Consider the following 15651-nt stretch of genomic DNA (forward strand, 5'->3'; position numbering starts at 1 on the left):
TTTTTGTTTCTTGGCAGAAAAAAAGATTATTTATAAGTTGAACTACAGTAGCAATTTTTCTCAATTGACAGAAGGCACAATTTTTGCCTCAAACCCTTATCTGGTAGCTTGTTTAGAAACAGTAGGCTGTTTCTAAATCAAAGTTTAATAGATGTGGGGGGGGTTAATTTTATCAGAGAGCCTCCTTCTCATTTAAAAAAAATAGATTTGCCAGTTGAAAAGCTGGTAAATATTGTTTAAGCATGTTTAAATATTTTTTAAACATTAAATATTGCATAATACAATAAAATAGCCTTTAAAACATTATCTACAATACAATTCTCTTTTTTGTTAAAATATATGTAGTGTTATTATGCACATTTTATAAACTAGATGGAACAGAAATATGAAATGATTACATGAATTCTTCTCTCATTTCTGCTCATTTACCTTTCCTGGATTGCATGTACTAAACAAGTAATGCTTTTATCAAAAGAAGAAACCTGCAGAAGTTAAAACAAAAAAAGCTAATTAATAAAATTTTAGGACTTGAATAGAACGTGGGGTTTGTTTGTTAGGCCAGTTACTGAAGCACACACAGAAAAACCAGACTTTCTGAATCTTCTTTCTCATTCTTCCTGGTCAGAATCATAACCCTCTTAAAAAACACCCTGCTCAAAGGGGCACCTGGGTGGCTCAGTCAGTTAAGCATCCAACTCACGATCTCACGGCTGTGAGATCGAGCTTTGCATTGGGCTTTATACTGGGCATGGTGTCTCTTTAAGATTCTCTCTCTCCCTCTCCCTCTGCTCCTCACTCCTTCCACCATGGCTTAAACTCTCCCTCTAAAAAATTTAAAAAATAAATGTTTACCTAATTTTAAAAAAAGAAGAAGAAGAACCAGCTCAAATATACATGGCTTTGGCATTTCTATAACAGTATGTCTCTTCTCTCTTGCCACTTGTAACATTCTTCCAGGATAATATTAGTAGTGAGGAGTGGGGAGAAGAGGAAGAAGGGGATGTGGGTGATGACTGTTTCCACTTAGATTTGTCAAGGACTTAAATATACATCTTACTTATATTATACTGATTAATCCAGAAATATTATTCCCACTTCATAGGTGAAGAAAAGGAAAATCAAACAGGTTAAGAAATTTTACAAATATCCTTTGTCACAACCCATGGAACTCGGGGTTTTATGCAAGCTTGTGTTTCTCCAAAATTTGGCATATAATAAGAACTCAATAAACATATTTAATAATTGAACTATTTAGAATTTACGGACCAAATTTTCAGGACTTATCAGTGGCCTTCTGATCCCACAATTAATTCACAATTAAAAGCCAATTTTCTGGGATAAAAGCCAATTTTCTGGGAAACAAAATGTGGGTTACAAAAGGGAGTGGGGTAACCAGGTGATGTTGCAATGAGCACTGGGTGTTATACGCAACTAATGAATTGTTAAACACTATGTCAAAAACTAATGATGTCGGGCGCCTGGGTGGCTCAGTGGGTTAAGCCTCTGCCTTTGGCTCAGGTCATGATCTCAGGGTCCTGGAATCGAGTCCCGCATCGGGCTCTCTGATCTGCAGGGAGCCTGCTTCCAAAAAAACAAACAATCAAACAAATAAAAACTAATGATATACTATATGCTGGCTAACTGAACATAAATCAAGTAATAAATAAATAAATAAATGTCAACTTTAACCATGATGGGTTTTTGAAGTCCAGATTCTCTAAGCAAATAGAATTGTTTTCCATCACGGAAAACATGATCACCATGCTGCCGTTCAACATCATGGTTCTCTTCTTTATTATACTTCATAACGCTTTTTCGAATTTGTTTGTTTGTTTGTTTGAAGCTTTATCACTTTCCTTTATGGACACCATCGCTTGGGTTATGCATGTACATTTTATCTCCTGAAATAAATTTTATAACAGTAACAATATTTATTAGCACTTTCACAAATATTAGCACATTGGATAATCCCTTTGGAAATAGGACAGAAATATTGCTTTCATTTAAGGATGAGGAGGCTAGATCGCCAAGAATTTCAGTGATTTGCTTAGACTCATACACAGAGCTAGGCTCAAGGGGAGTTCTCTGACCTCAGATCTATGTTAAATGTTATGTATATGAATACATATATATACACACAGACATGCACATATATGTATGGTCTATCTATATCATATAACCTCTGTTATATGACCTGATAATACAAAATCTTTTTCTTTCTCACATTTTTAGTGACACAGTATAAATTCTTCTATAGCTTGAGTATTCTTACTCAATCATTTTTGTCCCTTAATGGCCTTTTGTTCCAGTCAGAATTTTTAATTGCATACAACAGAGACTAACTCTGGCTAATTAACAGAAAAAGTCTGTACTAAGAGGATAATGAATAGGTCAGGAAATCATGGAGAATGAGGTTCAGAAACAGGTGGGGACCAGGAAGGAGGAGGGTAACAACCACGAAATCTGCTAAAACCATGCTATAGAACACTGGATATTTCCTTGCTGGTTCTTCCAGTCTTGCAATCCCCCAAAAGTTATTGCAACTGTTTTTGCCCACGACCAGAATAGTTTTCCATCATTCTTGTTTCTGTGTGTCACTATATCTGTTTCAAAGGCTTCATGCGTGTCTCTGACTGACTGAGAATTGATCATATGGCCATACTCTAGTTTCAGGGGAAGTTGGGAAACTAGTCCAAGTATATTTAGTCTCCATTGTTGGAGGAGAGCTCTTTCTCTCCCCAAGTTTCATTAAGCATACTCTTCACAAAACATGGCAAGTTGGTTGAAATAATTGAAAACTCCCTACTGTGACCCAAAAAATGACCAAATTCCAGAACTGACTTTAGCTTAGTTTTATGTGTTCTTTCTTTGGGCTAACTTTCTTTGAGACAAGAAACATATTTAATTTACAATTTCGACCCAGCTGCACTCAACCAATAATTATCCTTGCTTTGAAACTTTCTGAAAGGTCTAAACTTGTCACGTAGATTCACTTACCTAAGAAATTCCCTTTCCAAAGTTATCCTCTCATATTTCTTTCAAATGAGTGAGCTTCATCAGGGCCTGACAGTATAAACTAGTGCTTTACAAAATATTTTCAAAGCATGAAAAATATATCTGGGATTTTTCCATGTCTTGGGATATGCCTTATTATTTTACTCCAAGAATTCTAAATATTTTATAAATAACATGTTTCTGAGTCTGAATAATCCTTTACTCTACAGTATTTTTGAACAGTGGCTCCGAAGGCACCATCCTCTTCAAGAAGTTTATCCAGAAGCCAATGCACCCATTGGACATAACCGGGAATCCTACATGGTTCCTTTTATACCTCTGTACAGGAATGGTGATTTTTTTATTTCATCCAGAGATCTGGGCTATGATTATAGCAACCTACAAGAATCAGGTAAAGTTTAATTTCTTTCATATGAATTAGCGAATCTAGTGTGACCAGCTTCTTTTGAGAAAGTACCTAGCCTTATGTATTTATAATGTTATCCCCAAAGCCTTTAAATTGGGAAAGCACATTACAACCCTTAATTTTTCACTAATTTATTATTACATGAACTAAGTTGCAAGGATCTTTAAATTCACATCCAATCTGCTTAATATAGGGCATTTTGTATATGGCAACCATGAAAAGAACACTAGAATTAAAATCAGAAAAAAAAATAAGGCGAGTTTAAGGCATGACTATCAGCTGACCATTAAGTGATCTTGGAAATTTTGCTTCCACCCCATGAATCTCAGTTTTTTAACCGAAAATATTGGGATCAGAATAGTACAAAGAGATACTGTGAAAATTTTTTAAAGACCTTATTTATTTATTTATTTATTTATTTATTTGAGATCAAGAGAGAACATGAGCTGGGGGAGAGCCAGATGGAGAGGGAGAGGCAGGCTCCCTGCTGAGCAGGGATCCTGACGCGGGGCTTGATCCCAGAAACCTGGGATCACAACCTGAGCTGAAGGCAAATGCTTAACTGACTGATCCACCTAGGCACGCCAAAATATTGTTATAATTAAATGAATACGATATATTAGAGAGTCCAATATGGTGTGGTACAAGATAGATATCCAGCAAGTTTAAAATTATCTTTGGGAACTTTCTCCTAGGGTTACCAAGAAATTATTATGATAATTGTTATGACTATAATTAAAGTAACAACATAAAACTCTAAGATTATCATTATATCCAAGCTTTAAATAAACTTCCTGAGTAAAATATGTCAATATCTTAATAAATGAGGAACAGTTAACAATGCCTTCCCCCACCCAAGAGCCTGCTACATGCCGATCTTATACATGTATTATTAATAAATCATATATTAGATAAGTATTATTATCTCCAGAAATAGGTGAGGACACTAATACTATGAGAATTTAAGTGACTTTCCCAATAGTAGACACCAGTATATAGAGGAGCCAGATATCACTACCACAAGGCCCTCTCTTCAATTCATTACATTATGCTTCTACTCTAACACAAGAGGGTCAACAACCAAAAACAGTAAAGCAACATGTGGCTTGTAGGTAAGAGGTATTCAATAAACATTGACATTTCATTAAATTCATTGATAATCCATAAAAATGATGTCATAAAAACAAGAGAAGTAAATTAAACAAATTAATGACATTTACCAATTTCCATCCCTCGTGCTAGATTTTAAAGACATAAATGACTGACATAGTTCCAAACCTCAAGCAGCTCCAAGTTCAGTGTGGAAGCCAGACCATTGTGCAAGAAAGTACAAAACATCAGGCTATGTTTAGAGCAGCAAAAGTCATAAACAAAAATCCAACAGGAGTGCTGGGGAGAAAGCAATAACTTCTGAATAATTCAGCCTAGAAAGACAAGACCTTGAAGGATGAACAGGCAAGTAGCAGATAGAAAAGAAAAAGAATATTCTAAATGAAGAGAATACCAAGAAAAAAAGAGGTGGAAAGTGTACAGTGTAATTATGCAATGCTAAGTTCTCCTATTTGAGTAGTAGAAGTAATGGAAAATTTCCCTGTGGAGAGAAATGGAGTCCCGTTATAATAACTAACACATATTGAGTATTTTTTTATGTGAATGGAACTCCTCTAGGAGTGCCCTGTGCATTATTTCCTTTAATCTTCATAACTATTATATGAATGAGGCACTATTATTTATTTATTCCTTTCTTAGGTGAGAAAACAGAAGCTTAAAGAATGCAAATAAGGTGTCCTGGGCCATCAAGTTAGTATGTGGCACAGCAGAACCACAGTGTAGGGCCAACAAGAGAACCTGTATTTTGTCAAATTTTACCTGCCCTTTGGGGGACGCTTAGCTGAACAAATATGGGTTTCATTAACCTGTTTTGTTTTATCTGAAAATCATAGCCAGTGGAAGGAATACTAAAATGGCTAGCATTGGATATCGGTTTTTTTGAAAACCTTGAGATCACTGAGAACAGGGGATTTGCAAAGTGCAGTGGTATTGTAAGGGGAGTCAAAAAAGTGGGTCTCGAGTAACATGTTTCTCCTTCTGAAAGGGAGGGAAAGGATCAAATTGGGAATGGCTTTTCAAAGATTTACCACTTAGGATTTTATGATTTACAAAACATGCCAAAGTCTTTCATGGGCACATGCTTTTAAACATATTGTTCCTTCAAACTCTCAGATAGCAAATCATCTTATGCATATATAGAGCCATGTTTAATCACTCCTTATTAGAGTTATGTAGTAATTTTTTATATTTAAAATTCCCCCTGTCCATCATGACTATCGTCCCACAAGATTAGACTTGACATTCTGCAAGCTTCTCTAGTTTAAGTATGAAATGACATCCAGTATCATTGGGTGAATCAGTTTGAGTACATGTGATATTGACCATGAAGTGTGATATCTCTTAACCAATATAAGTAAAGCTTATTATTAATATGTCACCTCTTTTAATACCCAGGTCATTTTTAGATATGTATTTTTTAACATATTTCAAGTCTTCTATCACACTATGTATTTTCTAGGTGGTATTATGATTTATTTATTCTTTCTATATACATGTATTTAGTAACTACCTAACCAAGCATTGTCTTAGAATGGATACAGTGGTAAACAACATAGTCTATCTTCACAGGGTTTGCACTGTAATGGTAGATAAAGACCTTAAACTACTATGTACCTAATGACTTCTTTGTTTAGGGATGTACCTACCTCTAGGGGTTAATGAAGTGATATTTCAGAGGATAGCAGTATGACTGGAAGAAGTGATTAGTTGAAAAGGGGATCTTGGTTATGGGTTTTGGATACATTGTTAAAGTAACAGAAGTCATTGATAAATTTTAAATGGTTTGAGTTTGCAAAGCCTTCTTGTTGCTGCAGCATATAGGAAATTCTGTAGCAGTTGTAAAGCATCTCCAGAGAAGGAAGTGATGATGCTGTTACACGCATCCAGGAGAGAGGTGAAGACAGTGTGGATGGCTGTGATTGTGCTCAGGAGAGGGCAGAAGGCATGAAAGAATTTGACACTATTTTGAATTTATATAAAATGTACAGAACTTGGAAAATGATTCATATACGAGATGAGAAAGAAGGAGATATTGGGGATACCTGTAAGCTCTCTGGCCTGTGAAAATGGTGAGGTGACACGCTCACTGAGATAGCCACAATAGGAGCAAGGCCAAACATGGAGGAATCTCATGGTTGCACTAACTACACAGTGAAATGGGTGATAGGAAACATCAGGGCAAATATGTCTCTGGGGCAGGTGGATGGCTTTGAAACTCAGATGTTCTAGCCTGCAGTTACTAACAGGCAATAAATTACAGACATCAGCATATGAATTGCTATCTCTGCAATGTAGTAGTGATTTTGATTTTGTTTTATAGGTAAATTGGAAACAGAAGGGTTAAGTGACTAATTCTAAGTCATAGAGGTACCAATATTGAATAATTTTCAGTAGTGGCCAATACTGAATAATTTTCCCCCTTTTACTCCACAGTAGAGAGGGCTCTCTTTAGTCCCCGTGTGTCTTGTCAGCTATGTTCTATCTCATGGTTCCTTCTCTGGTGTCCAAATGGGTAATTTTTACTGAAAAGGCAACAAAAACCATCCAAACGGAGGAGGGGGTGGAGGCTCAAAGAGTCCCATTAGGGCCTTATGGTATTTATTGTTTTAGTTAAATATTTAAAAAATAAAATAGATTTGAAATGTTTTATCTATTGATGGTAATTTTCATAAAATTGTGAATCTACACCATTAATTTTAAGAAGTTTGACTTTAAAAACAACAATAATAATTGCCTATTTTTCTTTTACGAATTATTCTATTGCTTCTGATACACATTCAAGGAATTTAAAATTTATTCCTATTTCTTGCTAAACTTTAAGCCTACTAAAAAGATTCCCTAAAAACTTTTTGATGTAATTTAGTTCTCAAGCAGTTTCTTATTCATCATTCGGGTACTCATGTTTGTAATTACTTAAGTGTTTTCTGTAAAAGGCAGCTGATGTTTGGCATTTGTCAAACATTTTCTCTTATAATCGAATTTAGCGATGCTTTTAAAAATTGAGCAGCAGGTGATTTTGTTGCATGCATAACTGATTCAAGGTGAGACCAAAAAGCTTTGGCAATGAAAGCTTGTGTCCTCAATACTGTTGGTAAAAGTGATCCTGCTCTCTATATGGTACTGCTCTGTTGAGAGCCTCCTAAACCCAATATATTCCCAAAGACCTTGATATTTGATGTTAAAAATGAGAGGAGGTGACATGATCATGGTAACTAGAGTGTCTTGTTCTGCAGATGGGATTTGATGATGGGATTCTCTCATTCACAGATGTGTTCAATAGCTATGCTTGTCTACACAGAATCTTGTCTATGTGTTAATATAATAATTATTTAAATGTATCCATGCCAGGTGGTAGTCCTGTTTCCTTTGCCTGGAATGACTTGTCATCAACATCACATGCTCAAGTTCTATTCATTCTTCTACTCAGTGAGAAAGTCTTCTGGGAAGCCTTCCTTGACTCCCCAAACAGATATAAGAGGTCTTACCACCACAATTCCATTGTATCTTTTTGCATACTTTCATCATTGCAACATTACTCTTGAAATACTTAGCATGCTTGTCAGTCTTTTTTTTACAGTTATTGTTTCCTTCAGGCCAGGACCTCTGCTTATGTGTCTTTTCACTTACAGTGCCAGGACCACCACTTGGCATATCATGTGTCTCAGGGAACATTTACTGTATGAATGAATCAACAAATGAATGAATAGAAGAATGAAAGGTAAAACAAATAAGACCAAATACTTGCTCTCAAGAATTTATAATCAAGTCTGAAAAGACATACATGTAAATAATTATTAACACATAGACAATTGTGTCAAGTGACCCAAGGGAGCAAAGAAACAGTCTGAGAATACAAAAGAAAGTTGAACTAAATAAGTAATCAAAGCAGGTTTGAGAGAGAAATTCTTATCGGAAGCTTGTTCCATGGAAATATCATTGAAATTACTATAGAACAATGAGAATCAGTAACAGTTATAAATTCCTTTCTATGTGCTAAGGTATTATACCAAGGGCTATATATACATTGTCTCATTTAAATATTATAGGCAAACCTTTTAAGTTATAGATTTGTAGTTCATTAAGTTACGATAATGGTCCCAAACTAACTGATATATTTGTTGTGTGAGTCAATGAGCATGTGATTCGGGAACACAATAGAGTACAAGACAAACAGAATAAACTATTATTCTGAAGAGAAAGGGTGACATGAAAAAATGGAACTTTGGGTAAAGATAGAAAAATTCTGATATTAAGAAAGAATTTAAAGGTGCACTGTTTGGATAGCTGATAGCTGAGAATGAAAGGCTGAATTTCAGTTTGGAGCCACTAGGAAATGTAAAGAGTGTTTCAAAGAAGACCCTTGGTGACAGTAAAAATTGAGAAAACTTGGAGTGGACGAAGCAGAGAAATTGTAAGAGAAGCTGGACAGCAGAATAGATGTAGAAATAGTATTTTGAAGTTGTGATTTGGGTTTAAGCAGAGCCGGAAACAGAGGAAATCATATTTCTTATGTAACCTTTCTGTCCTCTGCAAGACACTTTAAATGTATTTTATATATTGAAGTAACTACTAGCAGAATAAGACAAACATTTGTAGTCACTCTTTCAAAGTAATTTTAAATATATTGAAAACAGTAACATTTTGATGTTTCTTTTTACTTTTAGCTTTTTGACTTTTATTGTTTAGATTTAAATATCAAAGTTATAAAATCATTTGTATAACTTATTTGGTAATATTTATCCTTTGCAAGTTGTTATCCCTTACTGGTGAAGAGCTTTACATTACAATACTCTTCAAATTATGCTTAGTGGGCTCTAGGAATTATAGAGATAACTTAGTGACAGCTGGCAAAAAGATGGTGTCAAGGACAGAAGAAAAGGTAATGGGAAAAATGAACTGGGTTTCAGCCCTTTAGCCCCACATAAGCCAGAGAAGCTCACTTTTATCTCCTCTGAATGAATATTGGGCTTTAGTACTATGATATTCATTTGTAACAAATTCTCCTGATTAAAAAAAATCCTTCTTTAATAAACATTTAGAACATTATCAAGTTTATGGCCAACAGCGTGACTTCCATTTCAAATTTTATTTCATGTTGCTATCCATGCTTTCCAAGATAGGTTATTAGATAAATATTCCCTTTCTCATTGGTTTGTGTATCTCATTTTTATTATATACGGAGTTTGTATATAACTGTAATTCCAAAATTTTGTAAGTTAATTACTCTATTGTCTATTGTGGTGGGTATAAAATCAACTTTTTTTTTTTTTGACAGAGAGAGGTCACAGTAGGCAGAGAGGCAGGCAGAGAGAGAGGGAGAAACAGGCTCCCCACTGAGCAGAGAGCCCGATGCGGGGCTCGATCCCAGGACCCTGAGACCATGACCTGAGCCGAAGGCAGAGGCCTAAACCGCTGAGCCACCCAGGCGCCCCTAAAATCAACTTTTTAAAATAATTAGGACTTTCAAAAATGCAAATGACAGAAACTCCACAGGAATGAGATTATATTAAAAAAGGGAATTCATTGGTTTAAAAAAAAATCCAAGGATGGAATGAACACTCAAACTCTGGGAAAGGCAGAAATGCAGCTGAGACTGAGGAACAGCAGGAAGCAGGAAACTAAAAGCCCTAATATTCTCTCTCTCTTTCTCTGTATCTCTCTGTTTCTCTGTTCCTCTGTCCTTCTGTCTCTCTCTCCTCTAGCTCTTGTCTCTGTTTCTTGGAGTGCGTTCATCCTGTCTTCCACAAGTTGAGATGTAAGCCTGTCATAAGCTCTCAACCACCTGACAACTCCAGCACAGTGAATTCTGAGTAAAGATTCTGATTATCCCACCTTGAGTCAGTGGTCTACCATGTACTGATCAATTATACCCAAGGAAAGAGTTCATAAAAGAATGTTATAGGGTCACCTGGGTGGCTGTTAAACATCTGCCTTCAGCTCAGGTCATGATCCCAGGGTCCTGGGATCCAATCCCGCATCAGGCTCCTTGCTCAGCAAGGAGCATGCTTCTCTCTCTCCTTCTGCCCCTCCTCCCTGCTCACGATCTCTCTCTGTCAAATAAATAAACAAAATCTATAAAACAACAATAACAAAACAAGTAAACAAACAAAAAAGGTTAAAATTTCTGCATCAGTGAGGATGGGAAGGTAGGGATAGGGAGCAGATGCAAGTTCAAAGATCTATGGCTTAAATATATTACTTGACTTACTGCTCAAGCAGCAGTCTTTGTATGTTGTTGAATATCAGCTCCACAATTTCAGGGACCAGAGCTGCTTCTTTCTTGTGATTCCACAAGACCTAGGGTTTAATCTGGACCACATGGTCCATGATGGCTCGTGGACACACAATCTACATTCCAGATAAGAAAAAAGAAAAAAGGAGAAAGAGAAGACATAGCTTCTTATTTTTAAGGAAACTGCCCAAAAGTTACAGATATTGCTTTTGTTCAAGACTTGAGTCACATAGACATAATTTGGTGCAAAAGAAGCCCAAGATGCACTCCTGGTTTTCTTTGTATACAAAATGAATATGGAGTATCTTAGAGTATCTTCTAAGTAGTGATGGTATTTTTAAATCAAGCAGAAGGATACAAGTTATTAACTCCCAGGGAAATATAATATAAAGAAATGTAATCATAGCACCATATTTGTTTCCACTGTCAATATTTATATACTAAAACCAACGAAAATCCTTGCTTGATGTGGATTTGACCCCAAATTATGAATTGTTACTATACTGAAAAGATTGAGGAAAGAAAAAGGGAGTTGTAAGAGAACAAAATTATTATTTCTGTATGAGGAACTCCAGATAGAAACTCGATGAATTAAAAGATGGTAATATTTGCCTGTTATTTAGAAATATGGAAGCAAATATCAGAATAAAAATCTAAAAGTTATGGTAGTTGACTTGGTTGTAGGCACTGCATAATTTACAGGTTAGGTATTATCATTCAATTTTAAAACATTCCAACAAGGTGGTGTTATGTTCTTATTCTCCTAATGAAGAAACTAAGGCATAAGAGTATTAAGTGTGACTTTTCTGAGCTCTTACAGCTCATAAGTGGCAGAGCTGTCATTCAGCCCCAAGCATCTGACTCCATAGTACTCTGCAAGGATAATGATGATGATGTTAATGATAATGATGTTGATGATGATGATGGTGCAGCTAATGATGACAACAGTCAAAACATGGGATATCTTTCTGTTTCAGAACGGGACATTTTTCAAGATTACATTAGGCCCTACTTAGAACAAGCAAGTCGAATCTGGCCATGGCTCACTGGGGCTGCTGTGGTGGGCTCGGTCCTCACTGTTGTGCTGGGAGGGATCACTCGTCTATTGTGTCGTCGCCGCAAGAGAAAGCAGCTCCATGAAGAAAAGCAGCCACTCCTCATGGAAAAGGAGGATTACCACAGTTTGTTGTATCAGACACATTTATGAAAGGCTTAGCTAATAGAGTAAGGCCAAAAAGGCCCTCACTTTAAATCAGATGGTGTTCAAGTCCCCAGGAATTGTCCCCAGAGCAATCCCTGGCATTTGTTTATGAAGACTATTATCAGGATTGATACAAAGTGTACCCACTCCTCCTCCAATTCAGGTAGAATACACCTCTGCTTGCCTCACTGTCTTTTAATCATTCCTTTAATAGTTTTCCTCAAACCCATATTTCTAAGAAAAAGACACCATTTAGTAATGAGTAACTGCTACCTGTATCTGAATGAAAGTGCTCTTATAAAAATGTGGGAATAATTTTGATCTTTCCTCCTAATTGTTTAATCAAATGTTTTCTTTTATTGTCCCCTTCCTTTGATTTTAATAAAATAGTAACAAATTCACATTGACTCTTTTGAACTTGAGTATATTTCTATTTTCCTCAGAAAGCATAATGTTTCCTTTGTATTTTATATTCTTGTTCCAATGTGTTAGGGACTTCAAATAGTCAACAACTTTCAGCTCCTTCCTGCCATAGTTCTGACTATGTGTCTGAAGGTCACTGAAAATAAAGGTCACACCTGTATGAAAATCTGGCTAAGTATCTATCTCAAGATACACTCATTAAATATGTTGATAACAGTGATAATTCTATTGAAAGTTTTTTTTTAAGTTTCTAAGAAGAATTTTATTAGAGGACATTTATTTTTTTAATTTTATTTATTTATTTGAGAGAGAGAGCATGAAAGGGGGGAAGGTCAAAGGGAGAAGTGGACTCCCCATGGAGCTGGGAGCCCGATGCGGGACTCGATCCCAGGACTCCAGGATCATGACCTGAGCCGAAGGCAGTTGCTTAACCAACTGAGCCACCCAGGCGCCCTAGAGGACATTTAAAATGCTACAAAATATTTGAAGTTTGAGAACAATTATGTGAGTTGCCTTCTTGCAGTCCTAGTAAAATCACATTTCTGTTTCTCTTGGCTATTAATCCTTAAATTAGGATATTCAGATAATCCTGTTCCTCGAATTTTTGGTTCCCATTGAAATTCTAAGAATAGTACAATTGATATTACATTTCTATTATAGCTATGTATAGCATAAAAGACAAGGACCAGTTGTTGGAAGTTACAAGGGACCATTTTGGTCCAATAAAAGGAAAAACTGTCCAATACTCAGAGTTTTCCAAACCCAAAAGGTGCACCCTTAGGAAATCATAAGTGGTCACCACTATAATTCTTCACATAAAGGTTGGATGGCTAATTCAACTTGAATTCTACAAAAAGAATTTAAGTATTAAGTCTATAGTAATACTTACTTAAATCTCCTCAGGACTCTAACAACTCCCTATTTAGAAACAAGGCCAAGCATGTTCCACAGAAAGTCCCTGTGATTCTTCCACAGTATCCCAGGGTGTTTCACCAGATGCCAGTCTGCACTCCCACTGAATGTCCAGCCTCATTTGCTCTGTCCTGGTATCCTCCATCTTTCATTTCTCTTATGAGCATTTCTCTTATATCAGCATTTTCAATATAACTTTAGATTTGCTACTTGATTTGCCTTTCCCACCTCATCTCTGGACACTGTTTTCCCACTGTCTCTTGATGCCAAGATTTAATGACAGATGTGTCTACATCTCTGGGAGAGTATTTTAAAGGAGACCAATAGACCTGTATGGTACCTTTCAAATAAAATATTCTATAATTCCTGTTAAGCTCTGAAGCACTGTGTTCAGATTGTTTATGAATGCATTTAAAAATGAGTGGACTGAAAAAATGGAGCTCTTAAAAATGCCTTTATGTGGAAAAGACTGAATAGAGAGTTAAGATCATATAACTTTAAATGATTACATTTCACTTAGTGCCAGTTTCAATTTCAAAGAAGAGCAAGAATTAACCTATGTATACAGATTGGTCAAATGATCTTGGCTAATTTTCATTTAGAATAAAGAGAAGTTCACAATTATTGCTGAAGTAATGTCTTTGACTCTCAGAAATTACTAATAGTTAATAAACTCAATTAAATAGAGTAATATGATCTTCTAACTCTCGTTAGTCGTCAGACTTACTGACTAGCTTGTCTAATTTCAGATGCTTAGTGAAGAAAAGTCAGGCAAGGGATGGGTACAGCATATTTATTTAGACAGTGGGGGGTCTGGGGGGCTTGAGGGCAAATACAAGGGATTCTCTCCTCAACTTGGGGCATCACCTACCAGAAAAAAATTTTTTTTTCTTAATTAACATTGGCATCTGAGGACTGGAATCAATTTAACTGGGAATTGGAACCAGTAAAACTGAGAACAAAAAGTGGGGAAAAAAATTTGGAAAATGATCTCCAGAAGATTCTGAGGAAGCAGTAATAGGGAACATGGTTGGTGGACTTTAGTCAAATCTTGGCACACAGTGCAGTTACTTAGCAAGGTTTGGCTTGGAGGCAAAATTTTAGTTCAAGAGGTATTTTTAACCATTTTTACAAAGCACCTCAAACAGAAGTCCACCCCAGGAATTTTCATTGCTCCTGACAGTGGTCTGTCATTTTTTTCTTTATCACAAGACAATTCCCTTCTTTATCACTGCATTTCAAGATAGAATATTGTGTTGTTTCTCTAGAAGCTCAAGGTATTTACTTGTGTAGCAGCAATATCTGTGATAAAACCACCACCACACTGATTCTCAATAAGGTTTTCTCAATGAGGTACCCAAATTACCCGACTGATATTTGAAGATACCTGGCAGTTTCATTAAATTCTTAAAAACATTATATTCTGCGCATTGTTTTGGAGTATGGCTTTTATAAATTGCTTCATTTTTGGCTCTGCTTTTTTTCTATTGCTACATTACAAGTCACATTTTGTTACAGAGAAAGGAATAAGCAGCTGCCACTCTTTTTGTTCCTCTTTCTGTGTTTTATTTAAAAAAAAGTATTTTTAGTAACCAACCTTTCCAACAAGTCAAATATATAATTCTCCATCTGTAGAAATAAGTATGTGATGGGTACAAGTCATTTCAACCAGTGTCTCTAGAAGGCTGACAACTGGCATTGATGGTGGACGTTTTTAAATAGCCTTTTCCTTGTTTATATGGGCTTTGATTTGAAGAACATTTTTCTTTGCCATCATAAAAAGGGCCTCATTGGAGCCTCCTATTGTTAGCCTGTGCTATTTTGGAGGGCATGTCAGTAGAACAAAGTTCCACTCCCCCTCTGATGAGACTCCTTCTGAAAGTTGCTGAAATGCAAGTAAAAAGTGGTTTTGTGTGTGTTTTTTTTACTTTATCTTGCTTATTTTCAAAAGTGTTTGCTAGTTTGTACAGTATCATGAATATAAAATTGCCTATGGCAACCACTGGAAGTCTTAAGGGCTTTCAAATTGTTCAGCTATTTAAAACTATATGGGAATAATTTGAGTATTTCTTTAAAATATAAGCTTTATTAAAACTCTAGATAGCCCATGTTTACCTAATTGTTTTTTAAGTTCCTTTCTTAATTAGCAGGGTAAGAAATGGTTCTTATAACTTCATGTTAATGTACCAATTTTGTGTGCATTACAATCATAATCATAGTGATTTCTAATTTCTTATTTGAAAATAAATACCAGAAATGTTGCAATCTAGTGAGTAGTTATGATTCAAGAAATTCAAGAAGTTCAAGAAATGTGTTGAGTGCTTCATATTATATGAACTCATTTACTCCTGT

The 15651-nt window shown here is 35.8% G+C and overlaps 1 protein-coding gene across 1 annotated transcript in view; it reads left to right on the forward strand.

Annotated features, from left to right (window-relative positions):
• TYR (tyrosinase) overlaps positions 1 to 11970 on the forward strand; it is a 98215-nt gene extending 86245 nt beyond the window's left edge. The window contains exons 4-5 of the mRNA XM_046017560.1: positions 3225 to 3406; positions 11741 to 11970. Coding sequence (XP_045873516.1) covers positions 3225 to 3406; positions 11741 to 11970 — 412 coding nt within the window. The remainder of the gene's footprint in view (positions 1 to 3224; positions 3407 to 11740) is intronic.
• The last annotated feature ends 3681 nt before the right edge of the window (positions 11971 to 15651 follow it).

The sequence above is a fragment of the Meles meles genome, chromosome 8 (genome assembly GCF_922984935.1).
Source record: "Meles meles chromosome 8, mMelMel3.1 paternal haplotype, whole genome shotgun sequence".
Taxonomy (NCBI): domain Eukaryota; kingdom Metazoa; phylum Chordata; class Mammalia; order Carnivora; family Mustelidae; genus Meles; species Meles meles.